General features: G+C 39.2%; 1 protein-coding gene across 5 annotated transcripts in view; it reads left to right on the top strand.

Annotated features, from left to right (window-relative positions):
• Nucleotides 1–17,239, top strand: part of LOC124149319 — a 115,450-nt gene extending 98,211 nt beyond the window's left edge. For 4 of the 5 annotated variants that reach the window (XM_048392481.1, XM_048392480.1, XM_048392484.1 and 1 more), the window contains 12 exons: nucleotides 4,003–4,077; nucleotides 4,592–8,815; nucleotides 9,035–9,142; nucleotides 9,267–9,365; nucleotides 9,718–9,823; nucleotides 10,288–10,408; nucleotides 10,894–11,037; nucleotides 11,733–11,853; nucleotides 12,083–12,169; nucleotides 12,484–12,610; nucleotides 13,061–13,177; nucleotides 14,428–17,239. In XM_048392481.1, the coding sequence (XP_048248438.1) occupies nucleotides 4,003–4,077; nucleotides 4,592–8,815; nucleotides 9,035–9,142; nucleotides 9,267–9,365; nucleotides 9,718–9,823; nucleotides 10,288–10,408; nucleotides 10,894–11,037; nucleotides 11,733–11,853; nucleotides 12,083–12,169; nucleotides 12,484–12,610; nucleotides 13,061–13,177; nucleotides 14,428–14,579 (5,481 nt within the window). In that variant the 3' untranslated portion in view covers nucleotides 14,580–17,239. Of the gene's footprint in view, nucleotides 1–4,002; nucleotides 4,078–4,591; nucleotides 8,816–9,034; nucleotides 9,143–9,266; nucleotides 9,366–9,717; nucleotides 9,824–10,287; nucleotides 10,409–10,893; nucleotides 11,038–11,732; nucleotides 11,854–12,082; nucleotides 12,170–12,483; nucleotides 12,611–12,886; nucleotides 13,039–13,060; nucleotides 13,178–14,427 lie in introns of those variants that run through there. The other variant, XM_048392482.1, reaches the window with a different exon arrangement.
• The last annotated feature ends 268 nt before the right edge of the window (nucleotides 17,240–17,507 follow it).

Below are 17,507 nucleotides of genomic sequence, written 5' to 3'. Positions count from 1 at the left end.
AGATGTGATGAGGCTGTAACATGGAGACATGCTTATATGATTTATGGAACTGTCATCAATAATTTGCGTTGGTGTTGGAAGTCAAGTCATCTTTGTATACTCATGTGACAGACTTGCTTGACTCAGACGCAGCAGTATTTGCAGTGGAGTACCTGTGGTTTTTCCATTGAAGAGATTACATCAATGTTTGGAAAAATAGAAATGGTCTACATTCTTTTCTTATCTATAAACAAAGACCAATTGTGATAAGATGGAATAATGACAGCTTGTTATAGAGGAGTGTGGACCCTGATTTCAAGGTTTTCCTGAAGGAAATGCCCTACAAATGTGTGTGTGAGTGAAGTGGTTGACTGTTTAAGGGGGCTGCCGTTGTTTGTAAATGAGCGTTGTGTTGTGTGTGGGGGAGGGTATCTGTGTTGATCGCCCTATCCTGGTGTTTGTGCTGGGCTAGCAGGCAGACATGACTTGAGACGACTCCTCCATCCTACAAGGGATCCCCACACAAATAATAGCCTGGTAATGTACCAAAAACAAATTTCCTTGCCTGTATTGATTTTTGTTAATTTTGGTTAAATTTTTTCTAGGTGAACAAGTTTTCTAGAATTGACATGTTATTGAACTGCCATTATGTTTGACTTCTTTTTGCTTTATAGCTTTTTAACAGTATGTGAAATAATTTATTGGAATACTGATATTTTTATGGAATTGACATTGAAATGTTTTCAGTTCGTGTTAACTTTTTGTCAAAGTTGTTGCTTCATAAAGAAAGTCCTACATATTGTTTATTTGATATATAACTTTGAAATCTGTTTCATTCTTATGTGAAAATACCAGATGCCTTTAAAACTGGTAACGCTGAGGCCATTATCAGCCTGAGTAAAAACAATGCGCTCAAACCAACCATTGTTTCAGCGTGGAAAAAAAAATCACATTAATGTTTGATCTTTCTGTCACACTACCTTGACCTGCTGGACCTAAACACGCAACAGGGAACAACAGCCTTCCATGTTGCACAGCATTACTAGACTATGGGGACTATTTGCCTCATTAGCTCAGAGGCCGGGTGATGTCAATGTAGGTTAACCTGGGCATAAATCCACCTGTCTCGTGGTCTGATATAACACATGATACTTACTAGGTGGAAGGGTAATACAATCCTTTATTCTATAGTATGTGGACAAACGATCGCAGAACGAGGACACACAATGTTAAAGGGAATTCACAAGTGTTATTCTTGTAGCACCTTGATGTGTGTGGAGAGTGGGTAGTGAGAAGGGAGATTTTATCATATGTTGACCTACAGGACAATAAGAGCCGTATCATGAGATCGCATTGCTGATAGAACAACTGTTTAACAATGTGTTCTTTTGTTGGCTTTGGTTCTGTACACACCATCACACAGTGTTGACCGAGATATTTGGCCTGTTGCTTGGAAACTTTGTATGGTACAGGGTATTCAAGAAGCATTTGCATGTTGCTTTGAAGAGGATGCTGTAATAGTGTCCTAGGGGATACAATGCTTGGACATTTATATGTAGGTTAATTAACATGATATATGTTTTGTATTTAGAACTGAAGTGCTCATAGTCATTATTTTGACTTAATGCCCAACATTCTTACGGGTTGACGGTCATGCCCCTCCAATTTTGTCTTTCTTAATTCTTTATTCAGTACTTGTGTAGGCGTACGGACCAAGGTACAATTGAGGGTCAACAGAAGACAGTTCGACCAAATGGCAATTCATTGTGCGACGTACAAACATGGCTATATTTCTATTTGAAGATTTTTCTAAAGAATATTAAACTTAGATAACTTTGGATGGACATGAAACTTTTCGGGAATAAACTGCTGGCGAAGGTTACCATATGTGTGACAAATTAACAAGAAATGATATTCGTCCTCCACATAGCCCATGTTACATGCCTTACAATACCTTGGGTCTCTGGGAGTAGTAGTGTATCTACCTGTTTCCTATGTAAAGTATGCAAGCTATTGGGCATTGAGCCCTTGCCAATCTAAATTTATCTAAGTTTACAACTAATAAATAGGTTGAAGGTTGATTTGTAAAGTGCATAATGCCGCAGTGAGGGAGATGATGTACTTTACGGGGTGACCCTGATAGGACTTGTGTGTCTATGAAAGAAAGGCTAGTGTGACATGATGACATTAACCACGGTTATAAATTGACTCGGTACATCAATAAAAGCCACGACAAATATCCTTGACTTTTTAGGCAAACAGACAATGTCCATTATTTGTTGTTCAAGATGTGATGTTTTATGTTTAGCTATCTGTAAGGACATGGCCATGTGTGACAAGTTCTGTGTCTCACCCCCTAATGCACATGATGAACATTATGTTATATTATATACAGGAGTTGGTGAAACAGTTAATATTACATCACACTTACTGGAAAATATTTTGAGTGTCCTATTTTGAGGTGAATGTTTAAAGTGATTTTGTTGTACACTCTTACTTATGTATTAATTTATAACCATATTTCCTTTGTTAAATATGATATCCTCTTCATTTATTTTTAATGTATACATAAGTCAATATTTTAATTTTTAATAATGATCATATATCCTTTCCTTGGCCAAAATGTATTGATACGTAATGATATTTCGGGTTTCAAAATGTTTGTATGTAATTAAATGTTAGTGGTCAAAATGCCGGACCCTTTTCCTCCATGGAGCTACGGACATTCATGTTATTTAGTCATGCTTATAGATTAATGTCTTCAAAGTTATGTATGTCAATGAAACAGAATTGTGTCATGAGACCAGGGAAAACGTATCATATAAATTCCAGGTTCCAATGTGTTGGCCGAAACGTATTATGTGGTATGTTCATAATGTCATGATGGGGAACTCATTACGAAAATTTACAAACCAACAAAAAATGTAGAGAAAAGTCATTACGTTTAATCCTGGATTGGTTGCTCTCTCTCTAGAAAAAAAATACTAGTGTTTTGAAAACCAGTTTGTAAATACGTTTGAATATGATCTGGTTGAGTGAGTAAGTTATGGTTTTACGCTGCTTTTAGCAATATTCCAGCAATATCACGGTGGGAGACACCAGAAATGGGCTTCACATGATCTGGTTGACCTCACGAGAATACATGCTGCCTACTAAGGATCTGTAATTCATGATTATTTTGTGAAAGTGATACAGTCAGTTTATGAAGGTTAGATTAATAAAACATGAATCACAGACAGGTGGAACTGAAAGTGCTGATGAATAAACTATTTCTCAGAGACCCATACCCAAGCTCATGGGTTTCACCAGAGGAGTAAAGTTCTGCATCACTTCATGCTTTCGTCCCACATCAAGCTGACTCGCTTCTGATATAATTAATCTAATTAAAATCAGATCTTAGTTCTCGCTTACGCTAAACAAAGATCTGAAGACATCCAATTACAGGTCACGTCAGAACGGCCTTTCATCCATCCAATCAGGGCATCACTTACCAGATCAGGAAAGTGACAGTCGCAAAATGTTTTATAATCATGCAACCTTGAAAAGGGTATTCCAAACGACAGCTAATGGCTGTATGACTGAATCCCTTAAAATCACTGCATAGCTCTTGCTACAATTGGATAAACATTTGAACGGAAGAGACTTTGCATTGCTATTAGACATCCTAGAATATTCTTAGTTCAGTTTTTTAATTTTGAGTCAATATTTTTCACGGCAAAGTCTGGAAAGCAAGTCACCAGTTAGAAACTAGGGCTGCGAAGCTCAAAGAAAGCTACTGTCTGATTGGTCTATGTCAACTTCTTGTTAGTCATTTCACTGGTCGGTCTAAGTTTGCGAAAGGTCGTTTTGATGTGACCTGTAATGGGATGTCCACAGATCTTTGCTTAGCGGTAGTGTGAATTAAGATCTGATTTTGATGAAAATGTGGTATAACTGAAACACTGTTAATAAACCAATATACTCACTCACTCTCAGAGAAACTTTCTACACTTCAGTCTACATGTAACCTTTATTGTATTGCAGAGCCACCACATGGAGAACCCGTATGTGAGCGGAGGGCGCTGGGGCCAACAGTCATCACAATATGATGCATCACAGGTACGTTGAGAAATCAACTGGCTCCCTTGAATTTACTCTGGAGGAAGGTATTGACTGTATTTGTGTGTGTTTAAGTTTTTTTGGATGGTCATTGAAAAACAGTTAAATAGGAAATAATATTCCCATTTTTAAAAATCCATATAAATACAATAATGATTAAATAATGTAATTGTTGTAATAAATGCTTCTATTCAGGAGGTAATAGTTTTGTGTGACTTGCAAAATTTATCTCATGATATTCTACTTTAAAATATGTAGATAGAAGTAATTAATGAATGGCATAAAAAAATATGTCTCTTTATTCTAAAGTTAAGCCAGGCTGCTAATAATAATCTGCGAAGCTAGGGGAAGTCTGCATCAATAAAACTTTGTATTTAAAGATAAAATGTAACATTTTGTCATTGTGACAAGAGGCAGTCTGACGAAACCGGGTTTTCAGCATTCATGGAATCATTTTCTCAGCTTGGAGTTAAACATTTACTTACAGTTTCTTATTGCCTCATTCTGCTCACAGGTCCAAGGTATGAAGAAACAGATGAAGGATGCCAAGGACACTGTCCAGAAACAGAAGTCCGAGATTGACAACTTGAAGTCCAAACTGGACATGTCGGTTTCCAAACTGACAGGGACGGAGAAGGCTCTGTCAGAAGCCTTGAAGAACCTTAAGCAGGAGAAGGACAGGTTCATCAAGCTGACTAGTGAGTGGAACCGACGAATCAGAACCCTGGAAACTGAGCTGAAAGATAAATCCTTGAAACTTGAAAGAAGTCGTGAGAGCCTGTTGTCAAAGGAGCGTGAATGTCAGCATCTTGAATCTGATGTAAAGAGCCAGCAGCATAAGAGTAGAGAAAATGAGAGGGAGATCTTGAGAATGAAAGTAGTGGAATCTGAATACAAACAATTGAAGGAAAAACTGGATACTAAGGAAAAAGAATTGTTGGCTATGCAGAAGCTGCTGAAAGATAAAGAATTGGAATGTAAGAAGGTGGCAGAAAAATTTAAGAAGCAAATCGAAGAGATGGAGCAAGATTATGGTCATGAGAGGGATGATCTTGAGAATCACCTTGAGCAGATGAAAGCTCAACTGTGTCAAGCTCATGAGAGGCAGACCACGATGAAGGATTCTATCACCAGCAATATTTCTGATCTCATGAGAGAGAAAAATGAGATCATTTCGCAGCTCGAGGAAAAATTGATTGAAAATGAGAAAAAGATGGAGGATATGAATGAGAACTTCCAGGCAATGATGGCTGAAAACACAGAGTTGGTAAATAGTGTAGAGTCTCTACAGGATGAGAAGACAAGGCTTCAGGACAAACTTGGAGAGATGGAGAAATACCTGGGTGGACTTCATGACAAGATAACACACTATGAGCCAGATAATGTGTCTCTCAGGAAACATATGGATGAACTCAGGAAAGAGAACCAACTGCTCTCAGAGAAGCTCAGCTCCGAGAAGAAGTCTTATTCTCTGCACCAAAGAGAGAAGGAGGAGCTACAAAAGACAATACAAGATTTGAACAAACAGATTCAGGGACTTCAGTTGAGGCTGATAGAGAGGTTCGAGGACATCGACCAGGCTCATTTGAGCAGGTCTTCCTCAGGGGGAGATTGCCAGGAGCTTCTCCACAGTGTACTTATCATGGACTCAGAGCTCAAGGAAATCAATACAATGCTTCTTGAGCTCAGGCAAAATTTTGATGCATATCTGGACTCTCTTCAGGGTGAAAGTCGGTTGAAATTTACGAGTTTGGCTGATATGATTGAAGACATTGGCAGAAAGTGTCATTCTGTGCAGGAAATTCTAAAGGACTCTGTTGACCCTTCGCTTACAGAGTCTGTAGGTTCTGATTACAAACATGATGTTAAGGTAGACTCTTCTTCAGAGAGCCATGTGATAATGGATGAATATGGTAGCCTCAAGGACAAATTTGATTGTGCTGTGGCAGAGTTGAAAAAGTTGAGGAAGGAGGTGAATGATGTGTACAGGAGTTGTGATAAACTCGAGTCAGAGGATAGGAAGCTGAGGGAAAAAGTAAAGAAAATGGAAGAAAACTACAAATCTCAGTTAGAGCAGGTGATTAAGAAGGCTGATATGCTTTCCTCACAGGTTGATGTTAGGGGAGGTGGCAGATTGTCCCAATCTTCCAGCCATGAAACCATTCCTTCAGATCTTTCTGCCAACATTGAGCAACAGCTGAACAATCTTGAACAAAAACTTTTACTTGTTGAAAAATCTCTAGCTGATAATGAAACAAAAGCTAGCTCAGGTACTGTAAAGACTCAGAGTAGCTCAAGGCTGTCACTCTCTCCTGGTGATAGTCAAAACATTGTGCAGAAACTAAAAGAAATGAAAGCTCAATTAGAAAAGTCAAATTCTCATTTATCCTCAATAGCCAAAAGTATCAATACAAATACAGACAAAATGGACACTAGCGACAATGCAGGTGCAGAGTCTTTACAATCACGCATTGAGAAGTATGGCAAAAAGATTGACAGTTTAGCTAGTAAAATAGAACAAGGATCAAAGCAAACGTCAGGGAACCCACATGGGTTAGCTGGCCCACAAGATGGTGCAGCTGTGGATGAGTGTTTCAGGGAAATCAAGGAGAAGCTTCAGGAGATCAATGAGCAGCTAGATTGCTTGGAAGATGACTCTGATTCTGATGATGAGGAGCAGGAGAAAATTGCTGTGGATGATGTGAGAGAGAGGGTGGCTAATCTCATGGGCTACCTCGAACAACATTCCAACATGACTCAGGCAGACTGGAACATTCTTGGAATGTTGCAGAGACAGCTGGTGTCTTCAGATAAAACCACAACCATAACTGAGGAACTTAGTCATGAGGACAAACTCCTCCTGTACTCTGATCGTCTTGCCATGGAAGCTGTGATCTTGCAGGAAATGTCAGTTCTTCTTTCAGATGAATATGGTGATGAGAACAGGGACCCTGTGTTAAAAGAAATTGATGCTCACAACTGTCATATGCTGTTGACCCAGCAGATGATAGAGAAAGAAACACAGTCAATGCATATGGAGAGGAAAGAAGATGTGATGAGATCCTATGCTTCTCTCCTGGCAGAAAAGATAGTTCTGGAGGATCAGTTAGTGTCACCAGCTCCTGAACAAAATGAGTCTATGGAGGATGACTCCAGTTTGGGACTTAGTCGTCCCAGAGTCCTTGCCAAAGAGGCTCTGGTAAGATCTCAATTGGATGCCCATATCAATAACTGCTTGGAAAGGTCTCTCAATACCCTTGATCCTGTCTCAACTCATGTGATCACCAAGTCATTGATTCAAGGAGAACTCACTTATGCGCTGAATACAATCAAAGAAACTCTTGTGTCTTTCGATAGTCAAGGTGTTGACATGTGCAAAAAGCGTAGAGACTTCTTGTATAGGCAGATGAAAGCAAGGGAGAGAGTTTTAGTGAATTTGGTGGAAGAATACCAAATGCAGATGGTGAAATCATTAGCTGTGATTATTGCCAAGGAAGGAGAAGAGGTGACTGTTTTCCAAGGTGCTGAGAGTGTCCTTGAAGATGTCTGCTCTGAGATCTCTACAGTGATGGAGAAAGACATTCAGAGCCACAAGGAAAATGTTCGCTATGCCGAGGACACTGAAACGGCTCACAAGCATGATATAATAGTAGACACCTTAAGGGCAGATAGGGAAAAGGTGTTGGCTGCAATCAGGGTAGAACATACCAATTATGCAAGTCAGGAGGAACCCAGGAGTGATGATGTTGAGCTCCCTCTGCAGTCAGTTGATACTACAATAGAAAACTTTGGACAAATCATGGTACAAAATGCAATCGTGAAGGCAACAGCTGTGTTTGTGAGTGAACTGTATGCAAAAGAAGACTTGTCTTTAGATGTTGATTCTAGTGATGATGAAAGTGTGGATTCTGAGGTTGAAGCTGATAAAAGCATAAACATTTTTGTAAAACATTTGAGTGACATTTTGGTAAAGGAGGCTTCCTCCAAAAGAACTTTGGCAGCACAAGTTGGAAATAATGGCCCAGAAACACCAGGGAATATAGTTGGAAGGATACCTGATGTGAGTAAATATCCTCCACGATTATCCAAATATGCTGACTCTATAGTGAGAGAGTCAGTTTTCCAGGCTCAATTAACCTACACACTGCATAAAGCAAAACTACAGCATGATAGTGAAGTTGAACAACTAAGGCATGACTACCCATTGAGGAAACCAGAGTTGATGCATGAGGAAAGTAGAGACTCAGAGATCGACTTCCATGGAGTCATCCAGCCTCTTGAGGATGTTCTGGAGAACAAGTATGAGGATGAGATGGAGGTCCTGCAAGTGATTGACAAGCAGGTGACCATGCTTAAAGATGTTGTGAAAGATTCAAAGTCTCGGAACTGGTCTCAAGTTGAGGACCAGTTGCGGCAGCTTGAGGAGACCTTCCAGCATGAGATGGTGGCAGCTCAGGAAAGACATGATGTCCACATGGAAATGTTCAAACAGGAGCTGACCAAGGTGGAGAGGATGTGGGAGGACCGAGAGACCGAGCGTGTTGGTTTCGAAGGTGAATGTGGCCAGCTCCATGACTACATGGAGTCCATGCGTGCCAACCATGATGAGGAGGTGGAAAGAATGAAGCAGGATGTGATGACCGCTGTCAGCGCCATCAGGGCAAATGAGGAAACACAGATGATTGCTCAGGTCCAGAAACTCAAGGAACAACTGGCTACACAGACAGAGAACCTCAAGGTGAGTTGTAGCTGCAGTTACGTCTTTCATACGATCGCTTACAACATGAGTAGATAAGATGAGTGATGAATTCCTTTTTGTGACTGTTTCTCTCAAAGGGCTTTCACAGGAGTTGTCTTAATAGGTTAATGTGTGTATTTATTCAGTTTATTCATATAGGAAAAGTTTTCAGAAGATATTTGGATGGTATAAGATTATCATGAAATGGTATTGTTGTAGACCTTCCTTGAAGATGTGAAAAAAGAATCTTCAAAGGCCAGTCAGCCTGACCTTGTTCGCAAAGTGGAACAGCAGCTGATTCAACTCCATTCAACAGCAATGTCACTGGTAAGTCATGACACAGATTCTTACTTGGTAGACTGACTGAAGACATTTCATGTGAGCACTTGCCATCTTATTATGATACTGGTGTAATGGCTGTAATTGAAGTTTGTTTTGTTTTGTCACTAAGGATTTGGAGACGATCCCTGCGATTCCAAAATCATCTGTTTCTGACTCTGGCGAAGGAGATCATCCTGCTGCAAGTCTGTCTCCTACAGTAGACTCAGGGGTAAGTTCTTGAGGATCTCATCAGGCAGGTCTTGATTTCCTGAATTTATCTTGAAACGTAAAGTTGTTTTTTTTGATGATCTCTCAAAATAAATGTTTGATCTGATCATGGAAACTGAGATTGGATATACATTACATAATGGTCAAGTCTTATTTTGCTCATCTGGTTAATAATTGTTTTAATGTAGTGCTATTAAGTGTCATCAGTATGTTAATGTTGAATCCAGCTTTATGTTGCATTACACGTCACTGCGCCCTATTGTTGAGTGCAGCGTTAAACGCCTAACTGATTCTGAGTATTATCTTTGTCATTGACTATCGGACATGACATAACTGTGCTGTGTGCTCCACAGAGAGCTGAGAAGGTAATGGACCTGTGCCAGCATGACAATGAATTCGAGCAGCTGAAGCGTGAGAAGGAGGAGGCACTGGCGGAGGAGATGAGGAACACTAAGGCTGGTGAGTGATTTGTTGGGTTGCTGCAGTAAAACTAGTAATTCAGGGATTGGTTGATCATCATTTGGGTGGCACACTGCACCACAATCATTTGTGCAGAGTGGTGTCCTTTAGGTATGTCAGCCAGAAAACTATGATCCAACGTTGACCGTGTTTGTCAGAACCCATGCTAATGATCTGCTTTACTTCTGGTTTCCTATGACGTTAAGCATATGCTGTGATATAATTGGTCACAATTGTGTTAAGGCCAACTCTCCTACACATTCATCATTTGTGGGAAGGTGGAGAAAATTGAATTAGGTAAGAAATACCAGGAAGGTCTTGGAACAATGCTGTATTCGAGAGATTTCTGTTGTAACAAACTGCTGTGACATTCTAGGACGAGTCATGACCCAATCTGTCTGTTATGCATGGTGATATAGTGTTTGGGATTCATGTCTGTTATGATGGACGGTGATTTTTTTCAGCCTTGGATGCCATGAGGAAAGCTTATGAGGAGGAGCTCGGTGAGGAGAAGGAGAAATACAGGGAAGCTCTCATGACCATGTACACTGACGACTATGTCAGTGAGTTCAAGAACAGGCATCAGTGAGTTCACCATCATGTACACAGAAGTTGTCGTCTTGTTAATCATACATCTTAAACAAATGGTTGACTCCAAAACCCAATCCACATCAGATATGATAGGAATACTATTGGATTGGTATAACCAAATTCTATATGTTAGTATTATGTGAAGCTCATTTCTGGTGTCCCCCGCTGTTATATAGCTGGAATATTGCTAAAAGCAGCCTAAATCCATACTCACTCACTCACTATATGTTAGTAAGTAATACTACTGGTTCTCAATGTTTCTTTGTCCAAAGTCACGCCGAAGACCCGGGTTCGATTCCCGACATGGGTACAATGTGTGAAGCCCATTCCTGGTGTCCCCCACCGTGATATTGCTGGAATATTGCTAAAAGCGGCGTAAAACCATACTCACTCACTCACTCTTTGTCCAAAACAGTTTTATATGGATGTTAGACTTGTTTGAACACCACTCACTCTCTCCTCCCTGTTCCTTCCTGTAGACACGAGATGGAGAAGATGGGTGACGAGCTGGGGCAGATACAGATGCACTACCAGAGCAAGTGTGAGGACTACAAGCTGCTGGAGGTGAAGCTGCAGCAGACCAAGCAAGAGTATGAGAACCACTACAAGCAGCTCATCCTCAGGTAGGTGCAGCATGAAGGGACAGAAACAATCACTTGAGGATGAATTTCATGGTTTATTAGTATGTGATAAGTATGAACATCTTAGAGAAAAGTATATTCCAAAGTTTAACAATAGGCATAAAAACAAGATGTTAATGATCAGTCTTATAAAATCCAACAGCTCTGCTGTTATCCCTTCATTAGCCATATTGTTGAAACATATATTCTGTGTCAGATAGTTGTAGTATATCAGGTATATCACATGTCTGAAAACTGAAAATGCCAACTATAGATTGGGCCATATGGCCTTAAATACCAAATAAAATATCTACCTATCTATCTATCTGTCTGTCTGTCTGTCTGTCTGTCTGTCTGTCTGTCTGTCTGTCTATCTAATAGAAACAGTTTGGATTGTCATATGGAAAAGGACAAGTATGTCTGTGTACTGTTGATAAAGATCTGTTTGAAGTAGGAGGTTGGTTGAGAAAGCGCTTAAAGTATTCTCTTCTCTTAAAGTCTCTTCACCCAAAAGGACTTATCACCCACTTGGGTACAATTAATGAAGGCATTCTTTGTGTGGAGCCACACTCAAAATGCCCAGGCACAAATACATGTTTGGAGGTTAGAAAGGAAGGTAATGTTTCTTATGAATAGATATAAAACAAAACATTCTAAGGATATAAATGTTCATTGTCAACATGACCTGTCTGTTCCAGTAATGACCACCTGAACATGATGCTGAACAAGGAGATAGATGGCCTGAAGGATTTCATCCGCAACAAGCCCAACATGTCCAGCGGTGGTGGAACCATGGAGGAGGACCTCTTTGATGCTCAGGTGAGACACACGATGGGGTCTCTTTACAGTCTCTAAACGAGAGAGAGAGAGAGAATTATGAAAATATATTTATATACATCTTGGGCATAAGTTTTCAATGTATGTGTCCTGCCCTTTGGTCTCTCATGAGTTTAATGTCATTAAAATGACAAATAAACTATTTTCATATTGTTAGGCTTAAATTCATTGTAGTATGCCAGTTTAATATTAACCCTGGTTTCTGCTCCAGATACTGATCCGGGTCAAGGATGCTGAGCTTCAGAAACTCCGATCTCAAGTGAAAAACTTTGAAAACAGCCTGCAGAGAAGCACTGAGGTAAGCTGGAGAACTGCATTGAAAGAGTTGAAATTATGGAAACTGTGACAGGATTTGGTAACTGTCTGGTACAATACATATGAAGTCCGGGCATTTTATTGGACAATCCAGTTTTTGCCATTACAGGGTGCAATGCTATGTATTCCCTCTTTACAAAGCCATATTGGTAATAACGCTGGACAAATAATATTAGGACATTACATGTCTAAGAGTTGAATAAGGACTTGATGCAGTGTTATATATTATCTAAGAGTTGAATAAGGACATAATGCAGTGTATGTGGGATCTAAGACTATATATCTGCCTGTCTTCAGGAGCACCGCCAGGCTATGACCCAGTACCTGCAGGTGCTCAAGGAGAACCACGAACTCAAGGCTCAGGTGCAAAAGGAGAAACACGAGGAGTCCCAGGAATCCAGCTCCAAGCGACCAATCAGGAGAAGTGAGGACTAATCTCCTTTCATTACTGCCGTTCATGGAAATAACCATTCTCAACATTTTATTATCATACAAGATATCGGTATCATTTTTTCAGGGAATAATTAATTTGTTTGTATTTTAGTTATAAATTTCATTTCAAGATTTTCTATTTGGAAAATTAATTTGCATCGTGACATAATGACCTAGTAAATCTGTTAATGAAAGTAAATTGGCTTGGCCTGATGAAGATATGAACTTATGATATCATCCTAGTCCAGAGTTTTATGTCTGTAAATAGAGCCGCCCTTGCCAGTCAGTGGCATCCTCTATAGACCCAAGACTCCACTCATAGATGCACTGACCCTACACAAGAGTGGAGGATCGGCTAAATAAGATGGCACCAGTATGGACCTCTGGTAATTTGATCATGTTTGTGTGTGTTCCCCCACCTTCACACCCCCTCCTGTTCCAGCCCCCTCCTTCCACCAGCGAGCACGCAGCCCTAGCCCCCAGCCTACACAGACCAGCAAGAAGGACACGGAACACTCCAGTAGAGACTCACACAGGAGGCGCAGGATTGGACCCCAAGGTGAACACTCGCGAATTTAGTGTTGAAACAGGTTTAGGATGCTCTGTACATAAAGTAGTAGTGCTTGGGGAAGATTAGACCCATGATTATAGTTAGAGACCACTGATGGCATCAGGTGATCAGGTTCAGTGACTTGGCTGATTGTGTGTCAATAGTGCCCAGATAAGGTGGATAGATGCTCATTCTTTCAATCACTGGTTTGCCTGTGCCAGACTCTGTTTTACAGGCCACCATGATATTGCTGGGTCATTGCCGACAGCTGTGTAAAACCACAAATAAAACACAACTACTTCTGTAGTGCTTAATGCCCTCTTCTGTTTTATGGTTATTTCAAAATACTATGGGTTCCGATTTTGTATATTTTCTATGTCGCTGTTCTACTATGAGAGCAGAACTTATCAAATTCTGTGTTATGCAGTCACGTGGTGTCAGCATGTTTTTCATTTCTCAACGTATCTTCAAATATTGGACGAAGCATTTTATCACGCTGATCCACATTGAGTTCAGCCAAGTTTCTGGATTAGATCGCTTTCTTGGTAATTTTATTGCATTTTAGTGGCATAAAACCCTACATTACCACTTCTTTGCATGTTGCCACTAACATGGGAAAGGTTTGAACAGTAACACCCCATTTCATTGCATACTAATTATACAATCAGAACAATCATGTCATCCAAAATATATTGATGGTAAACTGTGTTATGTCGCTTCAAGTCACATCTACTCATCTTTCAGTTGATGAAACAAAGATATATTTTATGATTATTTGATGAGTAATTTTGTAGTTATAACATTAAGTGGTATTGTTATTTCTGAAACAATAATGACAATAATAACTTGAATCCAGACGAACGTCAGATTCCAGTGGTCAATGCTTGTTGTGACACAAACAAGGTGTCAGGTGAAACAGAAGATTTTACAGACTCTTCATTCAGTACTGCTTTTCAACTTGAGTAGGGCGGCGGTCGGGTAGCCTAGTGGTTAAATTGTTAGTTCGTCACGCCGAAGACCCAGGTTCAATTCCCGACATGGGCACAATGTGTGAAGCCCATTTTTGGTGTCCCCTGCCGTGATATTGCTGGAATATTGCTAAAAGCGGCGTAAAACCATATTCACTCACTCACTCAACTTGAGTAGGAGAGAGTGGAGGTTGAAACTATCAAGCTCCAGATGAATGGGGTCTTGATTAACAAGGTCTAGACAAATGAGTTAAGTATTTAACTGACAATATTTCTTGAATTTGTTTTCAGATTTAAGAAGATCTAAGAGTAGTCCATCCCTTCCATACGTCTTTGATGCCAAAAGCCTGCGACCAAAGGATGGTGCGAAAGCTGCTGGTAAATTAACAGGAAAAGAAGCAGCCGGGCGTTCCCCTCGTGGCGTCAAAGTGGGGAAACACTAGTTCTCTGGCTATCTACCCTGCAGCAAGACCTCTCCATTGTTCAGATGACCACGAGACTTCTTTTAAACTTGCATTTATATAAACGGTTTTATCAAAATTTCTACATATTGAAAATAATCTAGCTCTACCGATTTATTCAATCCAGATTTTGTAACAGTCTTTATTCCTTTTGACAATTATGGATATATTTGTGTTTTTCGTTGACATTTTGAACAAAGGTAAAACTGGTATTGTAGCCTGTTTAGGAGCATACTTTTGTATCCATCGAACAAAGTCGGTTGATATTTGTTTTTAGCTGTCCAGATGCTATGTTCAATCCTGTTCCTGTGTGTTTCATAGATAGAGCAAGGTACTAATATTTCAATTATTTTATCCATACAGTTGCTATGCATCATTTTACCTCCAAGCAAATACATCACTGTAACTGCCAAAAGCTAATTCTTGCATTTGCAGATCACATCATGCAATAGTTGAAGTGTAAAAGTACAGAGTTTTTGTATGCAATTTCAGTGTGTTTTTTGCGTTTTGATTGTTAATTTAGTTTGAGACACATTTCAGCAGTATTGTACCGTTGTTCCTTTACTGTAGATTAGAGAAGTTTACACCGAGAAGACAAGAAATTGCAAATAATGCAATTTGCACACTATTTTGCAAAGGCTCCTTTTTGAATTTTGCAATACAATTGACACACTGTACTTGTAAGATGTTGCTGACTAGATTAGTAATTTATTGAAATTAGAATGTTTCTCTAGAGCCAAAGATTTTTAAGTAGACTTATTTATGTGGCCATGAAGGTGCTCATGATAAAAATCAAAATGTTCAGCCGAATTGTGAACAAGGACATTAGTCTTCCGATGATGAACCAAAAACACTTCCGTAACTTGACATTATTGGCTTCTTCACCATGCAAATAAATGTCTTCATGCAATAAACAACTGAAGATAGTTTGATCCGAAGTTATTGGTCCAGACTCGAGAAGGAAACTACATCACATCTTCCAGTAAATAATCATTCATGACACTGTGCACAACATTGCATCCTGTCTGTACTGAAGGCTGATAGGAACCACAAGGTATAAACTTCTTCCACGTCAAACATCTTATTGGTCGTTTGAAATATGACTGCATCGAAGCAGGGATCAACTCCTTCTTCCATCCTAACAATTACCAAGAACATCGGTCAGCATTCTACTGACACCCATTTAGATGTACCTTTCCAATAATCTATACTGGGTACCTGTAGTAATCTCCTGTGAACCAACCAGTTACCACACATACCATTTGTATGAGTTGACTGGTAGTTTTGAAATTTCTTCATGAGATGATTTATGTACTTAATGAGTTGAATGCCAAATTTGAACACACTACCACCGTGAACAAAATTGTGTCTAATGTAGGATTTTGTTGTCAGATCTTGCCAAACAAACTATGAAGTATTAAGACAAAAAGCTATAGGTCAATATCATCTTTAGACTATGGTCACTGATTGTTTGGGCTGTCTGAAAGTAACATGAACTCTGAAAAGCGCAAGGGCTGTCATTTTTGCAATAGTTTTTCAGAGAACTGGGAACTAATTTATTTTTGTTATGTTTGTGTATTTTGAACAAGCTAATATTAACATAAGGAAACAATTTAAGATATTATCAGATGGTGAAATGCATTTATTTGCAAATGCATGACAATATACTACAGGATTGTCGTATTTGAACAATGTTAAGTTGAGTACTACCGGGTATTTGATTGTGTCTTGAAGGGTTGTATTTCGCTTGTTGGATATTTATCCGAAGTGTCCGATCAGCATTTAATGACCTTTACGTCCTTTTTTTTAGCAAGACTATGGTTGTGAAACAAGAGTCACAAGATTTCTTTGTGACTGACGTATACAAGATTTGCTCATTATCGAACTGCAATACAGACTGTGACCGGCATACAGACATATGTGTGGACTACTCTAAGTGAGCTTTCAATATCCTACATATCAAAAGGGAAAACAGTCAACTTGCCGTTAAATTATTTTCAGGGAAACAAACTCTTAATGATTGTAACATAATGTAGATTTTCCTATTCACGAACTAAACCTATGTAAAATAATGGCATATTTTAGTAATTTATTTCAAAATAAATCTCAATATACAGTTGTGGAGATTTTAATTCTGAATAAAGGTATGTGACCCAACTTAAGTAATTGTATCAGCTGTTACCCCATGTTTATTTTGTATAGATGTCTTTATACCCTGTCAATATTTAATATTTGTTTATTTTGTGTGTTACCAGAGTGTTATTCCCTTGTATGTCCAATGTTGCCATATCCCTTGGTTACTGCTGTGAGTACAGTGAAGAGTGATAGTTGTCAGACATTTTCCTGCTTAAACTTCAGGGACCGCCTTTTGTACATCTAACAATGCTTATTGTTCCACATATCTGTACATTGTATAATATTTGTGTAATTTCGTCCGCATGTTTTACCATTGTTTACCACTTATACATATTTGCCATAGTTAGACTTTCACAAGCCTGTTGTAAACAGCATGTACAGTGAGGGGGAAGGAAAATGCAATCTTTTGATTTTTTTTTTCAATTTTGCATATATATACAGCTATACATATCTATGTACTAACTTGTATACAATACAGCCAAATACATATATTTTGGAAATGAGAACTCTGTTTTGTTATTTGTCATGTTTGACCACTTCTGGAGATTCTAGGTGTACAGATGCTACCCCATTAAATGAATGCGTTAACGATGTTCGGTTGACAGCATAATCAATTTCACCTTCTGCTGGGATATAATGACACACAATCAGTCAAGTCAGAGCTAGATGATGCAATCCATGATCTTACAACATGCCAGGACATACTGGGACCTACGCAGAATCCCAACTGGGTTTAAATTTAACTTCAATATTTTGTTCAAATATTCAACTTAA

Source organism: Haliotis rufescens, unplaced genomic scaffold, assembly GCF_023055435.1.
Source record: "Haliotis rufescens isolate VD_foot unplaced genomic scaffold, xgHalRufe1.0.p SCAF_11, whole genome shotgun sequence".
In the NCBI taxonomy this organism is placed as follows: Eukaryota; Metazoa; Mollusca; class Gastropoda; order Lepetellida; family Haliotidae; genus Haliotis; species Haliotis rufescens.
This window is presented reverse-complemented; position numbering and strand designations above follow the sequence as displayed.